Here is a 17,945-nt window from a genome sequence, read left to right on the forward strand (position 1 = left end):
GACAATTTGATAGCCAATAAAACAAATATAAATAATAATAATTTAACCTGATGTAGCATGTTTGTCAAAGCTTCTAAATTGGCAATAACAACGGCACTGTAATTTCCTTCTAAGGTAGAATGCACAACGCCTCTTTCATATTGTGCTTTGTCTTCATCCCTCTGAAAAAATTTATTTGTGTTTGTTATAAAAAAATTATTAATATTTTTAACGTGAAATGCATCCGTACCTTGAACGCCACATATGGATAGTAGATATCTATATTAGGGTCGGAATAACTCTGCTTTTTAACAGATCTGTCGACTTCAATCTGTTCATAAATATTGTCTTCCCCCTCAATCTGTTTTGTTCTAGACCTCAGACTACCAGAACGTTGCGGTTTCACTGGTGCACTACCCGTGGTACCTCCGTCGCCTTACAAAATATTACTTTGCAATTGCCAAAATCGTACAGTTGTTAATGAAATTTTGACATATTTGCAAACCTACCTATGTTTTGATACACATTTTCGGAATTTTGGGCTGGCCTCAGTCTTTCTAACAAATTCAAGGATTCGTTTCTAGGTGGTGGCGGAGGTTTATTTGGTCGACCTGTATATAAAAGATTAAAATTATTTCTATTTGCCACCATCTAGGACATCGTACCCAACATATATCAAAAGCCTTGAATTTTATCTTATCATAAATAGAATACATTTATTATTTAGAAAATATATGTATACATTTTTCACAAAATAACTATTACACTATATGAAAAATCAAAAATTGTTGAGTAAGGTTAACGGCCAACTATTAAGCGTTAGCGATAAAAAGGTTAAAACCCCTTCGGGGGAAAAGTACTTTCAAGTAGTTACTCCTTGTGAATACAACTATAGTGCGGATGAGGACCATCATAGACTGCTATACAGATGGTTCACTTATCAAAGGTAAGGAAGCGGTGCTGGAATCATTATACCTAAATTAGGTATCAGCATCTCCTCCCATCTTGGCAATAACACCTCCGTTTTTCAGGCAGAAATCTGGGCCATTAATGTGTGTTGTAGAACACTTATAGAAAATAAAATCAAGGAAAAATGTATTAGAATTTTTTCCGACAGTCAGGCCAGTATTAGGTCATTACAAAAAGATTTATCAACATCTAGACTGGTGGAGGAAACTGTTGATCTCATCAATAGGATCACTTCCAGGTGTGAGAATAGGATAACCCTTATTTGGATACCAGCACATAAAGGACACTATGGCAATGAAGAGGCGATAGCCTGGCCAAAGAAGGCTCAAATACTGTGTTTGTCGGGCCACAACCGGTATTACCTCATTCTATCAGCACAGCGAAGGAGAGTATTAATAACGGGCATGAAACAATTCCTAAAGGAGTGGAATTTAATGCCAGACACAGGCAATCGAAAGAGTTTGTTAAGGTGCTCAAACCAGCAGAATCGAAATGGCTATTCTCTAACTCAAGGAGGGGAATTAGGAGGCTGATAGGTATCCTGACAGGCCATTGCCCACTGAGAAGACACCTCTTCGTAATGGGTATTCTACCAGACCTCTTTTGCCGTTTTTGTGAATTAAAAGAAGAAACGGCACGCTAGGTCTAGATTCGAGACTTCGGAAGGTGAGGACATCACCAAATCACTCCACGAGATTAAATGGTCCAAAATCTTGGGGTTTTTGAACAGGCCCAAGAGGTTTATGCAGGACACGTGAGCCGATCAAGTCCCAGGCCTTTTAGGGATTGGGTTCGAGTCTACCCAGGCATTTAACTCCTTGGGTCTTAATCGCCCACCCTGCATATGAAAAATCCCACTTTTTTTAAAAATTTCTATTGTATCAAAACATTTTGGCTGCAATATACCCAGTAAGTATTGGAATTCCTTCTAAAATCTTACCTGGACTCCTTGCAGTTCCATTTTGCAAACCATTTGGTACAGTCTAAAATGAAAAATGGAGATGATTAAGTACGATGTTTGTATGGAAAATCTAGTTAAGGCTTACCGACTGAGGCGGGAGGACTTGTACCCCTGTCTTGTTGAGATCCAAAGGGTGAATGATTTGCGGTCGAGGCCTGTGAGTTGGAATATAGAAGTTTTCGTATTTTGGCGACTCCTCCTCCTTGTTCGCAAACCACCATAGCTTTTTCAGAGTCTGTCGCACTCTCGTTTTCTTCTTTTCTGATAGAGTGGGTGTAATAACTTCGAGAGAATTCCTCCGTCTTGGGTGGGGTTCAGGAGTAACGTTGACGGGAGGCTTTGGTGCGAGTCTCTTACACTTAACTTCTTGCAGGATTGGGTTGTTTGTCTCCAAGGGCTGAGACGGAATGTCAGAACATGGGTAAGGAAGTGATGCAGGTGTGGAATTTAAACTCTGAGGGGAATCAGGCACTTTAAGTTTTGGCGGTTGGGCAGGAGGCGGAGGTGTAAGAGCATTGTCTGTTTTGACTCTTAAATCTGGTAATGGTATCTTCTAAAATCATTACAAATTATATTACAACATTATACTTGAAATACAATATTAGTATAACTTACCTTTTTTGGTGGTGATGAAGGTGTGTTTTCTCTGTGAAGAAAAGAAGATCTTGGAGGAGGTGTAACTTTCTCGATTTCATCTGAATCAGCTTTGCCATCTGGCTCGCCAGCCATTTCTCGAGTCTCAGGAAGTATTTCACAACCAATATGCGTTACTGGCTCTAGAGTCATTTTGTGATTTTCTGCAACGGATGTCGAAAGATCTTCAAGAACCGGTTTTGGTGATGGTGAATCTTGCACATTTTTAACATTTTTTTCTTCTACTGTTTGGCACTTGACAACCTCAATATTGTTTCCTTCTTGTCCTTCGTCTATTTCATTCTCCAGGAGGGAGTTGCGTTTTTCACCTTTTTTTATATTTTGAATACAGAGTTTCTTCTTGGCTTCTTCGTGGGATTTTGTTATTACACTTCCTCGTGTGATCTGTGCTTTTCTTTCTGGATTCACCTTCTCTTCTTTTTTACCGTTTATAATGATAGTTTTGATTTTTGTATCAGAGTCAAGTTTAGGGTTGTTGATATCACATTTGAGTTTACTCTCTTCAGGAGAAGCCTTTTCAGTGACTGGAAGAGATTGAGTTTGTGCGTTTTCTTCTACTTCAATATTATTTACAAAATTATTTTCATTTGTAATAAAAGAATATGTGATAGATGGTACTATTGGTCTTAATGTCTTGTCTTTCGGAAGCGTATTAAACTTCTGCGGAGACTTTTTAGTGGACAAATTGTCAAGATTGGAATTGAAGTTTGTATTTATTTTTGTGAGCTTTTCTAATGCTTTTTCATCATCGCCGGGCAAGTCAGATTCTGTACTGTCTTTTCTTCCAGGCTCAAAATTTTCTATGTCTAAATTATCAAAATCATCGTCATCGTCATCATCATCAGTGACAGTCTCTAATCCTCCATAACCTATTACTTCACTTTCTTCTTTAGTAAATCTCACAGTTTTTCTTACTTTTTGTGCCTTTCTAGTGGAGCCTACGTTGAGAATTCCCTAAAAATAGACAAAGTTGGAATAACCGTGGATAAAAGAACAAAGATCATTTTATTTATAATTTTTATATTAAAGCTTCAATTATCAAGTTGGGCATTTAGTTGTGTATGAGTATCTAGGATCATTTTAGTCTTTACATAATTTGGGTAAATTGTGAAGAAAGTTTGTAATAAGTAAAGTAAACTATATCTTATTTTACATGTGCCAAACATATGTAGCCCATGAAGTATATTTTAGTCAGTCATAAATTTTTGTTTTATGATTTTTGTTCCATGATTTGCAGATCCAAGATTTTTAAATTTACTGCCTACTATATTAAACTTGAGATTTGGTGCAAGATAAAAAGATCTTTTGTTTTCTATCTCTTTAGTTTACAAACCTCCCAACCACATATCTTCTTACAAACCCATCAGCCTTCTTCTATCCTCATCCAAAATCCTTAACATTCCTTTTAAAGCACTGAATAGACATCCTAGATACTCATAAAATCATTCCTTCTCACCAATTCAACTTCTAACCTCATCATTCCATGATCCAACAAGGTTTGAGAGATGTCGGCACTATCCTTTACTCTAGGGAATAAAGTGATTGCTTGGTGCATTCCTAAAAGTAGCACAAGCTTTTGATAGGGTCTGGTACATGGGCATGTTTTATAAACGTCCCACCCACTTCGATTTCCATTCAAGTCAAATATTTAGGAAGACATAGACTGACATGGATTTCCCATGCAAGACAAGAGGCAACAACTTAACAGAAAACTCGGAAAACTACGAAGACTTCTAAGACCAAAATCTGTCCTAACAGTCAACACTAAACTAACCTTATACAAGAGTTTACTGCACCTATTTTGGGCATACGGAGTAGAACAGTGTGGGTATTGCCAAGCCATCCAACATCCAGCGCATCCACTCCTTCCAACCAAAATCAGACAAAATCAAAATTAGTCAGTGAATGCAACCAAAATCTCCAAAACCTGGTGAAACAAAAGAAACTGATGATGTCTTGGGTGCCAAGGCCCAGAGGAATTTTGGGTAACGAAAAAGCTGACAAACTGGCCAGAGGAAGATCTGAAGACCAGGCCCCGAACCTGTACCGGATAACAAAAATAAATACAAAATCCTCTATCACAGAATGGATCCAAATAAAACAAAAGGAGAGTGGATATACTCTAGCAGCGCTAGAAACAGTAAACTTATGATGATTCACTGCTGCAATTCCAATACTAATGGTCACTGGCATGTGATAAAACATTACACAACATGGTTATATACAATGATGATCCCATATGCAGATTATGCAATGAGGAGGAAAAGCCACCCAAATCATCTTCGAACGGGAAGCAACAGCTCAATGGAGATTTAACCTAACATACAAAAAACCTAGGGAAATAAATTGTAGCAGCATAGTCGATGACCTAATACTTTTGAGAAGGATTGAGTCTTTTGCACTGAACTACGGAACTAGGAAGGTACAATGAGCCAGAAGGCTGCAGTGCCTGGGGAGCACAAACCCTGCTTCCTGGTATCCTCATTACCATACCTCAGACAAATCATCAAAGCTCTTTACTATGTCACTAACCTCACCATTCACAACGACCCCAATATTCTTTTTGTCAACAAACTGATCCGTTCCCAATTTCAAAACGATGGCCTCGAGACCTTGCCCCTTAATCCCTCCAGCATTGGCTGATTTCTCAGTGCATGTGCAGGTGCAGGTGCAGCACAGGCTCTAATGTTAGTGCTATGACCGTGTGAAAAAAGTTTTGTGGTCATATTTGTAATATGTACTATATGTATAGGGTAAAAAAAATAAAAGGTAAGAAATATATTTTCTACTGACTGCCTCTATTTTTATACATTTGATATCAAATAATGTCAAACTAAACCTATTTAACATTAAATTATCATTTTACATCTTTACTAGCACACCACAAGGATCTGTCTATCTCCCATCCTATTCAATATCTTCCTCTATGATTTCCCAAATCCTGGAAATATAAGCGTACCTGTAGCACCATTTTTTAATTTATTTATCCATTTATTTATTAAAAGCCGCTGTTAATAATCTTAGTAGTACTGTGATATTAAAGTATATAAAGACAATTATGTAAAGTCAAATATGATATATTCATGTCATATTAAATCAGACATTCGAGCCAGTTAAAAAAGCAAAATGTGTTTGTATGAAATGAACTATTGAAACATTATGTTGTAGTTAATAATAGTAGCTAGTGAATATGTAAAAAATTAAATAACTTTTGATAGTGTGTGGTGATTAGTGACCGTTAGTCGATAATTATTCAGAAATCGTGAGAGGCGGTCTGGTGTGATGTAGGTTTCAGAAAAACATTTTCTTTATCGTGTCAACGTTTCGATCTTTATTGAGATCATCTTCAAGGCCTGGGATTTAATATAATGATTGAATACAAAAAATATATTTTGAACTGTATAAATTCACTTTTTTCCTACGCGTATTTGTTAAATTTAAACAATGTTTGTAAATCTCAGGCCCTGAAGATGATCTCAATAAAGATCGAAACGTTGGAATAAAGGAAATGTTTTTCTGAAACCTACATCACATCAGACCGCATCTCACGATTTCTGAATAATTTTTTGATAGTGTATCAATCAGAGTCAAGATATTAATGATTAAAGATCGCCAGGCTAATTAATTGTATTAATTTTTAATTGACCATCTTTTTCAAAGAAAAGCATATCGTTCTTATCAGACCAAACAAAATGTATATATTTCCTACATTGTTGTGGGAGTTGTTTGGCACGAATGATCACAGTGACCTGACTCAATACTGTGCTTCAGGTATAGCTTTCTAATGTCTCGGTATTTTTCAATTTCGGACTTTAGGGGTACATTTTGTTCTGCGAGAAAAGTTATGTAGTTTCTGAATGCAGTATACAGCGAAGTTTACAGTAATCTGTAATATCAATTGTTAAACTCAATTTTCACTGTCATGTTTGTTTCAGTATTTTCATTATTTGAAAAAAATAAAGAATAAAATGGTTTTAAGTTATGACATAAAGGCTGGTTGGTGAAGAGTAATCTCCGTATCGTTATATTTTTAACGGAGGAGCCGTTTCATCCCAGAAGAAAACGAGATCATCGAGGAGGAACCCGGTAGCTTGGATAAAAATACCCCCTGAGCCAGGATATTTTCCTGCTCACGGTGTTTTGGGGGGCGGGCATAAAAGTACGACCGTAATAAGCATACAGGGTGTTCATGAGTACGTGATCGAAAGAAAATGACGCAACGTAAACGGATTTGGGCCCACGACCTGGTGGAACGAAAGCAGGTATTAATACACGAACCAGATCGGCCGACATTAAGCCATCGCCGTTCCGTTTGGTCGGAAGGGAAAGTTGGTCAAACTCATACTTTTTGACCGTAAAGTGTGTCTCCTACATGAATATTTGACTGTTGCTAAATCGGCAACGAACTTCATCCCTTATTTCGAAAGAGCAAGGACTCCATTCTCACTTCTTTTATTATGCATTCCATTTGTACTTCCATGCCATTTCCATCTCTACGTCGTGAACTGTAAAACTCCGTGATACGTTACGAAATCAATTATTTTAAAATTATAATTATTAAAATAGTTCGTATTGCGGCTATAAATAGCTAAAGCGATAATTATTACAACCATTGACGTTTTATACACACCAAACTGCAAATATTTACAAACACAGAATTTTTCAACACTTCTAATTTTCTTTCTTCTGTATGATGCCATTTGCTCATAAAAGGTCAAGACATAAACTAGCAATACGTGTCGGGATGTAGAGAAAGGTTGCTCGATGTCCCACCTAATTGAAGGGTGCTCCTTGGCTCCGCAATGCCACCCGATATGAGAATTGTGCTGGTGCACGACACCGTATCTGGGTCACCATTTCCGATTCTTGGATGTTTTATGTATATATCACTGATAGTTTTATGTCCTTAGAGTGTGCTGAGAGTGAATGTATTTATTGGCGTGAAGGCGTTGTGTGAGAGAGCCGATTGCGGAATGATGAGTACCAATGATACTCACTCAATTAGGTTAGTTATATCGAGTACTTCACCACCCGAACCGAGTGAATGGTATGTAAATAAGAAAGAATGTAATTGAGAGTATGAATGTGTTTTGATTTGGGTACGGATTGCACTGGGTGCTGAAATATCCTAGCTGCTGATAACATCCGGAGCCCAACCATGGTAGCTGAACGGATAAGATATTTAAGGAAACATCCTCCGTACACAGGCAATCGAAAGAGTTTGTTAAGGCGATCAAACCAGCAGAATCGAAATGGCTATTCTCTATCTCAAGGAAGGGAATTAGGAGGCTGATAGGTATTCTGACGGGCCACTGCCTACTGAGAAAATTACCTCTTCTTAATGGCTGTCCCAGATCCCTTTTGCCGTTTTTGCGAAATAAAAGAAGAAACGGCAAGGCACTACCTCGTAGAGTGTGATAGGTATGCTAGGTCTAGGTTTGAAATCTTTGAAGGAGAGGACATCACCAAATCACTCCACGAGGTTAAATGGTCCAAAATCTTGGGGTTTGTGAACAACCCCAAGAGGTTTATGCAGGACACGCGAGCCGACCAAGTCCCGGACCTTTTAGGGATGTGGTACGAGTCTACCCAGGCATTTAACCCCTCGGATCTTGGTCGCCCACCCTGCATAATACATAATATATATAAGGAAACATCTGAAAATATATATTATATTCTGGAGGCGGTTGATGCTGGAATAAAGAAGACAATCGTGAGGAATGTGTGGAAGAAAGTCTTTGATTACGGAGTGAAACACGAAAATTTAAGTTAGAAAGTAATAAAAGATAATCTATTCTATTATTTATTAATTATTATTTGGAGATCGTGAGATTCCGTAAATATCTTATCCGTTCAGCTACCACAAGGCCCTGAAGATGATCTCAATAAAGATCGAAACGATGGCACGATAAAGAAAATGTTTTTCTAAAACCTACGACACACCAGACCGTACCTCACGATCTCCAAATAATCATTAACTAACGGTCACTAATCACCACACATTATTTATTAACTTACTAACCCAACATCAAAACGATGAGACAGTTTAGCTAATCTGAGTACGCAGTTTGTTCGTTTTTTCATTGTTTTGGGCTTGTCAGAGGCATTTCAGCTTCTCGTCAACTTCAGTGAAGAGTTCGAATTTGAGAAAAGGATGACCAAATCAGAGATGATCAGGTCTGCGGATATCAAGTAAGTTACGAAGCTGGATATTCCGGAGGACTGCTGGACGTGATAAGCTCAACGTTTTACACGTCTCTCTCTCACTCTCACTCTCTCTCTCACTCTCTCTCTTTCTCTCTCTCTCTCTCTCTCTCTCTGTGTGAATGTGCAGATTTGAGCTTATATAAATCAGTATTCAGTTAAGGCAGAAACGAAATATTAGGCACGTTTCTTTTCAGGACTGAAGGGCCTAAAAATTTACAATTTTTCTCAGACAATCGAAAACCCAATAATAAAATATTATGTTTAATCATTTCTAACAATTAATTGTACGAAACTTGTCAACAAACAGGAACTTTCATCTGACAGAAAAAGTCTCAATGTCTAGAATAAATTTATGATATGGAAATGTGCACAATTATTGAACAGCAGTTTCAAAATGAAGCGAAATTAAACGCAGGACCATTAGGTAAATTCTCCCCTTGATTTTTTAATGTTAAATCAAGTTACCACCTGAATCTGGCCTTTGTTTTGCCCTTTTTCCTTCTTACAATCAAGGGTCTTACTGCAGGATATTTGAGCTTTGACTAAAACCAAAAAAATTTACTCAATAGTGCGACCACAAAATGTCAAAATTCTAACGAAATCTTGCGAAGAACTGATGGTATTTTGGACTATAAACTGTACAAAATTGTACATATTTAGTAAATAGGTGAATATAATTTAAAATAACAAACTAGATTCCATGTGGTTTTCAAGTTGAATGAAGTTGAACGTATAGCGTCATTCGAAATGCTTGGATCCTTAATAGCATCTGTTTCGTTTGACAGCCCGGTCCACATGCTCGTATTTTTTCTTCGACGTTTGAAACCCGAGGCCAGGAGAAAATATGTCGAGCATAATCATCGTCCTCAGGCTTCGGCAGATGTGCAGAAAATTATAACTTTAATCATTGTTTTCGTACGAAAGATGTTTCGCGTCAAAACCCACCTGTAGGATGCTAAACCACAGTTCGTTGGGTTCGGCAATGTTTTTTCACAAGCACGGAAAGGATTTTGTTTAGAACACCAATTAGGACCAGTATTTTCAACGAAAGATTTCAGAGTAATTCAGTAAAAATATTTATTACATTTTAAGTTCCAGTTCGCTTTGCTTAGGCGATCCGTCATGAGTGCAGACGCGTTTTTGTACTCGTTTCATTGACTTATGACCCGACCTAAAATTGGGGTCTAAGTTGGTTTTTTGACTTTCCTTCTGAGTTAGTGAGTGCGCCTAATGCTACCCACCAAGGTTAGAGTTCGCAATCAGGTAAGCTTCTAGGTGTCAATCTGGAAACCCTTATGCTCACAATAAAGATCAAAGTGAACAGAACTATGCTCTAGTGAGGAGTTCTAAGTCTTCTCAGTTTTATTCTTTAAAAAATAAAAAACCTCCATCATCTGACAATTCCCTCAGAAATGAAAAGAATAAAAAAGGCAGTCCGTCGAAAAATAATTTAATAGATGCAAATAGAAACCAAACTGAAGACAATTCTGTCAAATGTGATCATCACAATTCAGCCGGAGGATGACCGATATGCCACCGTGTTTTATTACGGCAAACCCATTGGCTCCATTATCCGAGCTGAATTAAAAAATCAAAACACCTGAGTTTAAACAACCTGACCGGTTAAACCACCACCTACATTTCTTAAAAACACTGTCAACTACGCTGACCTACTCACCTTCTGAACAGCCTTGTCGGTGAAAAAGGTTTTATATGTAAATCCAGAGTTCAAGATACAACGGTATTCAATCAGCCGATGCGAATCGAACAGTTATTCGATATTTAAAAACACAAAAGCTGACTATCATATCTATCAGCTTCAAGAAAATAAGATTTTTAGGGTTGTTTATTCCTACATTATTCTATGCCCCCAGAATTAATTAAAGAAGAACTTGAGTACCTCGGATATAGGACCAATGTGAAAAATCTCACTTTATCTAATCATCCCCTGTTCTTTGTTGACCTGGAAATCAATGAACAAATCTTTTCATTGAACGGTCTCCTTTAGATTTAAGGTGAAAGTACCTTACAAAAAAAGGCAAATACCCAAATATGAAAAGTGACAAGATTATGGTCATACCCGATCGTTCTGCAACCATTTCGTGCGTAAATGTTTATTATTCCAAAAAGGTCACATTAACAGCAAATCGACCTAGAAACGGAAGTATCCAAGTGACTACCAGAATTTACTTATACTTGGTGTCCAAGCTAAATATTCAATTATGGCAGCATTTTCAACCAAATAGGTAAAACAAAATAAAAACATTTGAATTATAAAAACCGACCAGACTTTTTCCCTCGAAGTCTTAAGTGTCCGAACAGCTTTTTTTGAAGATAAGTGGTTACTGCACTCAGAAAATGTACTTCCACCCACACAGTTTAGGTTCAGAGCTCTACATGAACCCTTGACGAAATACTCATACGAAGAAAAGACCACTTGTCTCTGTTTATTTATCGAAACGGAGAAAGCATCTGACCGAGACATCACGGTCTACTGGCAGAGCTAAAGGCGCTCGTACCAGACACTGCTTATTTTTTTCATATTATATTTACCGGGATGAAACTTCTCAATCGCATAAAAGGAAGCGGAATTTCAGTCTTACAAAATTAAAGCTGGAGTGGAGTGCCTCAAGGCAATGTTTTGGGTCCGTCCCTGTACTTATCCTTAAATGCTAATAGAGTTGAGGATCGATGAAGAGTAAAGGTTCACCAATAAAAGTACATGTACATTTCACTTATCTACCAAAAAGTTACAAATGCCCTATATAAAGGATACTCGGTATCTTTAGAAGTTATTGATAGTTGTGTTATTTGGGTATCTGCTTCTGCCTCCCAAACAGAACACAAAAGCTGAAGACTGGAGCTTCATAGCATTAAAGGCATCACCCCGCATGCAGACAGCAAATATTTGCACATGAAAATAATCGTAGACAACCAAAACTATAGGTTTATTTATTGACAGTTCACCGCAAAAGAAGTCATTCACTTATAACAGAGTTTTGATTTCATAGACAAAACCTTCTAGGTCTTCTGTATTTATTTTATGTGTATGGCTACCCTATGCTATTTCTTGATGAACTATCCATGACATCAAGCATAAGAAAATTAACGCATTAATCGAGCTGAGGATCGGTGTATGATAATCAAAGTCACAAATTGGAATGCTCATATCTTCAGCAGTCCAGAAAACGAGGTCATGTAAGAGAAACACCTAATTATCCTATAGTTGCACGTTTAAAAACCTACGCATTTTCAACTGATTCCGCCTGACAGTATAGTTGTGCTATTTGGACATATTCTTCCATTTACCCAACAAAGAAAATCCAAACTGTTTAAAACAAAATACTAAGGATGTTGCTGATGTTTCATGATATGTTAAAAAACAGCACCCTGCATGCAACCAAACCAGCGAAGATAGGCACACGGAAATGATACGAAACAACCAAAACGTTTATTGCTGCGGAAAAGCACAAAGTCTTGCATGAACATCTACTGGTAAAAGAGTTCCGATCAGACACCTATAACAGAGATTTGATGTTATATATAGCCATAATAAAAGCGAACCTTCTCAGACTTCTCTACTTATTTTTTGTGTGTGACAGAAGACTGAAAATTATCTTTTTCCCTGAGATTTAGCACTATCTACGTCATCAAACAGTCACCACAAGGAAAATGATAGAACTTCGTTATTCCAGTTCAATCGGTTCAACGTTGAAGAATGATCGTTAATCCATCAAACTCGAAACTTGTCCTGTTCATTTGTGTCAAAAAGTGTTATATATACTGAGCATAGGAAACCTGGTATATATGATTGTATCCGACTAACATAGAATGCTCATATCTTCTGAAGTTCAAAAAACGAAAGCATTGTTGTAAAATGCATTAGTTAAAACAAAAATGATTTGGCAGTATGGCTGCATTATTTGGGCAATTGCTTTCGTAAATTAAAAAAACTATTGAAACTAGAATTCTAAGGCTGATATGACAGGAGATCCATGGTATATCAGGAATAGCACCCTGAATGCAGACGTGAGGTCGACAAAATTTTACGCTCAGCAGTTCGTGTTGTAGTTTGAAAACACTTGTTTTCTCAACTAACTTAATCGACAATTTAAAAAACCCGTCCTTTTCTAAGCATTTGAGGCTAGAAACAGAACAGGTGCTGTTTAACTGTTCAGTGCTCAGAGCTTGATCATTCTACGAAGCCTGTCTATTCTTTCGTACGTTTAGATGCCGCTCAAACATGTTTTCGGTTTAGATATATTCAGTGAATAAACTGCCTGAAGGAACTGAAACTGAACATTTTATCCCTGATGATGGTGTAAGCCATGCTCCTGGCGGGAACTTAGAGAAGATGCTGTTCTTCTATCTGTGACCCTAGGACTTGCGTATGACCTTTGTTAACCCCGGCCTCACGGGATACGAAGGATCGGACCATCGAAGCGTATAGCGTTGAGGACGCTCAGACTACTCTGACGGAGTCCCTAGAATGCGTGAGAAGTGACGGATGGGAATGGATAGTGGTCGGTGGTGCCTATACGATGGCGTCCTTTACCGAAGGCAGTCTCCTGTAGGGGGTGGTTAGCAATTTCACTTTAAACAAAACCGCGGCCGGAGCGTATCCGGAAGTTCTTACGCTGGAGGAGCCCCAATACTCTGAGAGATAGTGGCCTTCTCTATCTAGGGAGTGCGTGGGAGACTAAGCTGATGCATTTCAGCCACCCTTGACGCGCGGCATACGTCTGATGTACAATGCAGACCCGACCACTCGGAATGAGCGAGCGGAGAGTGATGAGGTTCGTCTCGGCCCCTCTGGGCTGGGACAGCTTCTACACCAACGCTTGCGGCTGTAACACACATTCAGTCGTGAGCGGAGGTGCGTCATCTCATCTTGAGAACCAAAACGTCCAGTAAGGCCTTGAACCAGGTACGGACGTTAAAGATCCTCATTATCCTTTTAAGGACGACCGAGAATTTGGGAATGCTGCTGTAAGCCGAAACGCAGCGACATCTAAACCCTTGAGAAAGTAGACGGACCTAGTAGAGTGATGTGTGCTGATCACTATAACATGTATTCTCCACTTTAATACCCTTTTGGTATTATTTATTTCCTAGTATGAATATATTAAATAATTATTCCAGTTTTATTTGAATGCCACGTACCATGCTGGGTGGTGATTGTATCAGGTCTCAGGTTTTTTACGTAAGTGCATAGCGTTGGATCTTCATACAACAACATTTGTAAAATAGTACAAATAATGAAGATTAAGAAAAACAATTATTTATTTCAACTATTCATAAAAACAACGTAAATTTTTTGACATAATTGAAACTACTAAAAATACTATTAACATGAATTTGCAGTAACTCTTAACAGGCGTGAATTATTCGACATCACATTTTCTTGAGAAAGGAGACGAAAACGTCCTGGAAGTAGTCGAGCCAGGTGACAATCTGGATTTACTACAAATTAGTTAAACCAAGGGGTTCTTAGGGAAAAGGAAAAAATCCCGCCAGATGTTTATTCCAAAGGTGAAAAGAGAAACGCGTTCTTTTCCCATTCTTAAAACGTAAACGGAAATACACTTTCTTGTCCAATGATTACCGAGAAGTTGTTTTTCTACAACAGCACGTCTATATTATACACGAGAAACCAGAACAAATTTACACCGTCGAGCTAAGGCACTTTGTATTTGTTTAAATTAGAATTTTTAAAATTTACAAAACCACAATTTCTCAAAGGTCGGGTGATGAAATATTTATTGAACTTTTTCAATTTCACTGTTTTCTTTTTGGAAAGTTCAAGCAGCAGACAAATATCACAATTCGGTCCGGTGTTCGCTATTTCCAGGCTGAAACGTTTCAAACCACCTTCGGACCTTGGCCGCTCATTAATTAATCATTTCCTACTGGCTTTTGAAATTAATTTGCCCGATATAGCATTGTTTAATTATAAAAGTGTACATCCTCTGTTTCTAACATGACCTTATAACAGCAAACCAAAACTCAAATTTCATTGAAAAACTCTTTTCAGTTCAGACAGGGAATTTAACATAAAAATTTCACTAGCTATAGGTATTCAGATATCGTGAGATGCGGTCGGGTGTGATGTAGGTTTCAGAAAAACATTTTCTTTATCGTGTCAACGTTTCGATCTTTTATTGAGATCATCTTCAGGGCCTGGGATTTACAAACAATGTTTCCATTTAACAACTACATTTAGGATGTGGAAAAGTGAATTTATACAATGCATATTTTATATTCAAACAAAGTATTTCTACTCACTCAAAGTGTTTGTCTTCTGTGTAATTGTGCCATTCTTGCGTGTCGTGTTGAGAGTGCCAGTGAGATTTTTCTGTTTTATGTTTATATATGTTTGGTATTGAAGGGGTGGGGAATGAAGTCGGTATATAAAAGACAATTTTGTGTAAGGCGTCGGCTTCTTTGAAGTGAAATAAGCCGACAAAGGGGAACAATGTGTTGGTAACAGTTCGGCCAGATTGTCCTTTCAGGATTATATAGAAAGGGGATAAATAGGAAAAGGAAAGCTAAATTGTTGGAAAATTAGACTATGTGAAAAGTATTTGATGTGTGGAATGTAATGTGATGATATAGGTATGTTATCTGCATTGAATTTGATTAATGATATTGGCGTAGCTGCGACTGAGTTTACATGTATCTGTTCTGTAATTGATGCTGTGTTTATCTCAGTTTCTTGGTTTTTGGTACCAATCTGTGATTAATGTGCCATCTGGTTGTTTTATTACATTTTTAGATACACTTGTAAAGATCCCCAACCAATATCAGAAAGCCAAACTTTTTCCCCGCCAGTATCCACTTACTATTTCCTAGCAGACTTCTTTTCTCCTTTCTTTTTAGAAACATTTTATTAAGTGTTTATTTAGGGTTTGTGAATGAATGCGGCTGTGACCTGGCTGAAAGGAGGCTCTCAAATACCGTTTATTGCCTCCAATCGGCAATATCCCTCTCCTCGAAGCTTGCACCTCTTCTTTTATTTAAAGTCCTACGAGCAGAAGTACAACGGGAAACATTGTTTCGGCTATGGCCAAAACTACTGTGATAAACGACGAAACGATAAATTTGGAGTTATAAATTTGTAAGGGATTTTCAACATTTTTCAGTTTGAGGTCAATGTCCATACATCCTACACGGCAATTTTATGATTTTTGCGTTGAATTTTGGAATTACGCACATTGACGGTTATTTATTTAATTATTGCGGATTCTTGGTGTTATTGACCAACCTGGACATTTTCCAAAATTTGTACGAGATTTTCAAAATTTTTTCAATTTGCGGACAAAGTCGATACGTTCAACACTGCAATTTTATGAGTTTTGCGTTGTATATTGTAATTTTATTACATGCATTGACAGTTATTTATTTAATTATTCCAAATGCTTGGTATTATTGAACAACCACCGCAGTCCGCTAAAAACAGTAAACCGCAGTAAAAAGCATGATTAAAAGAAAGTAGCAACGTCAAAGTGCCGGATGGCAGAGAAGCTCTCGTTGGTGGCTCTAGAAGCTGACTAGCCTCACTAATAGGACACTAAATGATGACACGGAAACTTAATTTTAAGACAAATCCTGCATATACGTCCAGCATGCAGAGAAAGGTTGCTCGATGTATAATATAACCAACCTCGAAGAGTGTATTTCCTTGGTTCCGTGCAGAAAGCGTGTAGGAATGCCACCCAATATGAGCATGAGGGTTATTTTATTGTAGTAATGATAGTTACGTGTTCCAAGCGTGGGCTGTGAGTGAATGTATTTATTAGTGTGAATGTGTAGTGTGAGAGGGGTCGATGGATATATTCCATCGACCCTCAATTATTTCAGTTATAAATAGGTGTGATGGATGTTAGAGGAATATCGAGTATTCTACCACCCTAACTGAGTGATTGGTATTAAATAAGTAAGAATGTGAGTGTGAAGGAATTTAGAGTTAGGAACTGAACATGTTAGGTGCTGAAATGGCCTATCCGTTAACAGCATTCCAATCTCGGAGGCTACGGATAAGACCGAAGTCTGACTTCGGATTGAAAAAGCACAAAAAGAACGAAAACACCACGAAGGTCGGTGATGTCCTCAGCTGATATTCGGTCTATAAACCTCTCAATTTAATGTACAATTTAGCGATACTATCACTGTAGATGGCTAAACGTTGAAACACGCCTGTTTGTCCCAATCAACGAGAATTGATTTGGTCTAGTTAACCTAATTGAAACTGGTTCGCCGGCAAGAGGTTTTTTGGTTTTTAAGGTTCACCATGGTCATTTTTTCTTTAGTATATGGAGCAAAGTAATCATATTAAATTTAACGTCTGTACTATCAAATTCACTATTTTTTTCTCTCGGAACTGCTTGGGTGCTGAATTGACTAGCTGCTCACAGCACCACGTAGCTGGACGGATAAGACCGTCGTCTGACCCAGGACTGCCAACACTCGAGGTGGGTGATTCTCGAGGTCTGCCGGTAATTACAAAAGCTGGAATTCCCAGTGGACTATGAGAAATGTACTCTCAACTCTCCAAATGTTTATATATACGTATATTCAAATGCGGATTTGAGCTTATACAAATCCAAATCCAAATCCAACTACATAGAACATGTAAGATATAAATATTATTAAATTTATTATTATTCAGAAATCGTGAGATGCGGTCTGGTGTGATGTAGGTATCAGAAAAGCATTTTCTTTATCGTGCCAACGTTTCGATCTTTATTGAGATCATCTTCAGGGCTCAAAGGGTTTGTCTTCTGTGTAATTGTGCCATTCTTGCGTGTCGTGTTGAGAGTGCCCTGAAGCAAGAATGGCACAATTACACAGAAGACAAACACTTTGAGCCCTGAAGATGATCTCAATAAAGATCGAAACGTTGGCACGATAAAGAAAATGTTTTTCTGAAACCTACATCACACCAGACCGCATCTCACGATTTCTGAATAATTATCGATTAACGGTCACTAATCACCACACATTAAATTTATTATTATCATTTCTATCAAACAACAATTATCTAAATTGTGTAAATCTAACCAAGAGAAAATCAGCTATAATCAAAAAACATAAGTTTAGAGTTAATAAGCGTATGTTTTAGAGGGCAGAGAAAAATTTAAAAAAATCAAATTACTATATTGCCAATATTATAATC

General features: G+C 37.7%; 1 protein-coding gene across 2 annotated transcripts in view; it reads right to left on the reverse strand.

Annotated features, from left to right (window-relative positions):
• The window catches only part of LOC106661955, a 33,197-nt gene that overhangs the window by 1,712 nt on the left and 13,540 nt on the right, over positions 1-17,945 (reverse strand). Inside the window, exons 3-8 of one of the 2 annotated variants that reach the window (XM_014385733.2) lie at positions 2,525-3,517; positions 1,995-2,462; positions 1,889-1,931; positions 489-590; positions 230-414; positions 48-161 (exon numbers count right to left, since the gene is read on the reverse strand). In XM_014385733.2, coding sequence (XP_014241219.1) covers positions 48-161; positions 230-414; positions 489-590; positions 1,889-1,931; positions 1,995-2,462; positions 2,525-3,517 — 1,905 coding nt within the window. The remainder of the gene's footprint in view (positions 1-47; positions 162-229; positions 415-488; positions 591-1,888; positions 1,932-1,994; positions 2,463-2,524; positions 3,518-17,945) is intronic. The other variant, XM_014385734.2, reaches the window with a different exon arrangement.

The sequence above is a fragment of the Cimex lectularius genome, unplaced genomic scaffold (assembly GCF_000648675.2).
Source record: "Cimex lectularius strain Harlan isolate CLEC.00 unplaced genomic scaffold, Clec_2.1 scaffold438, whole genome shotgun sequence".
Classification (NCBI taxonomy): Eukaryota; Metazoa; Arthropoda; class Insecta; order Hemiptera; family Cimicidae; genus Cimex; species Cimex lectularius.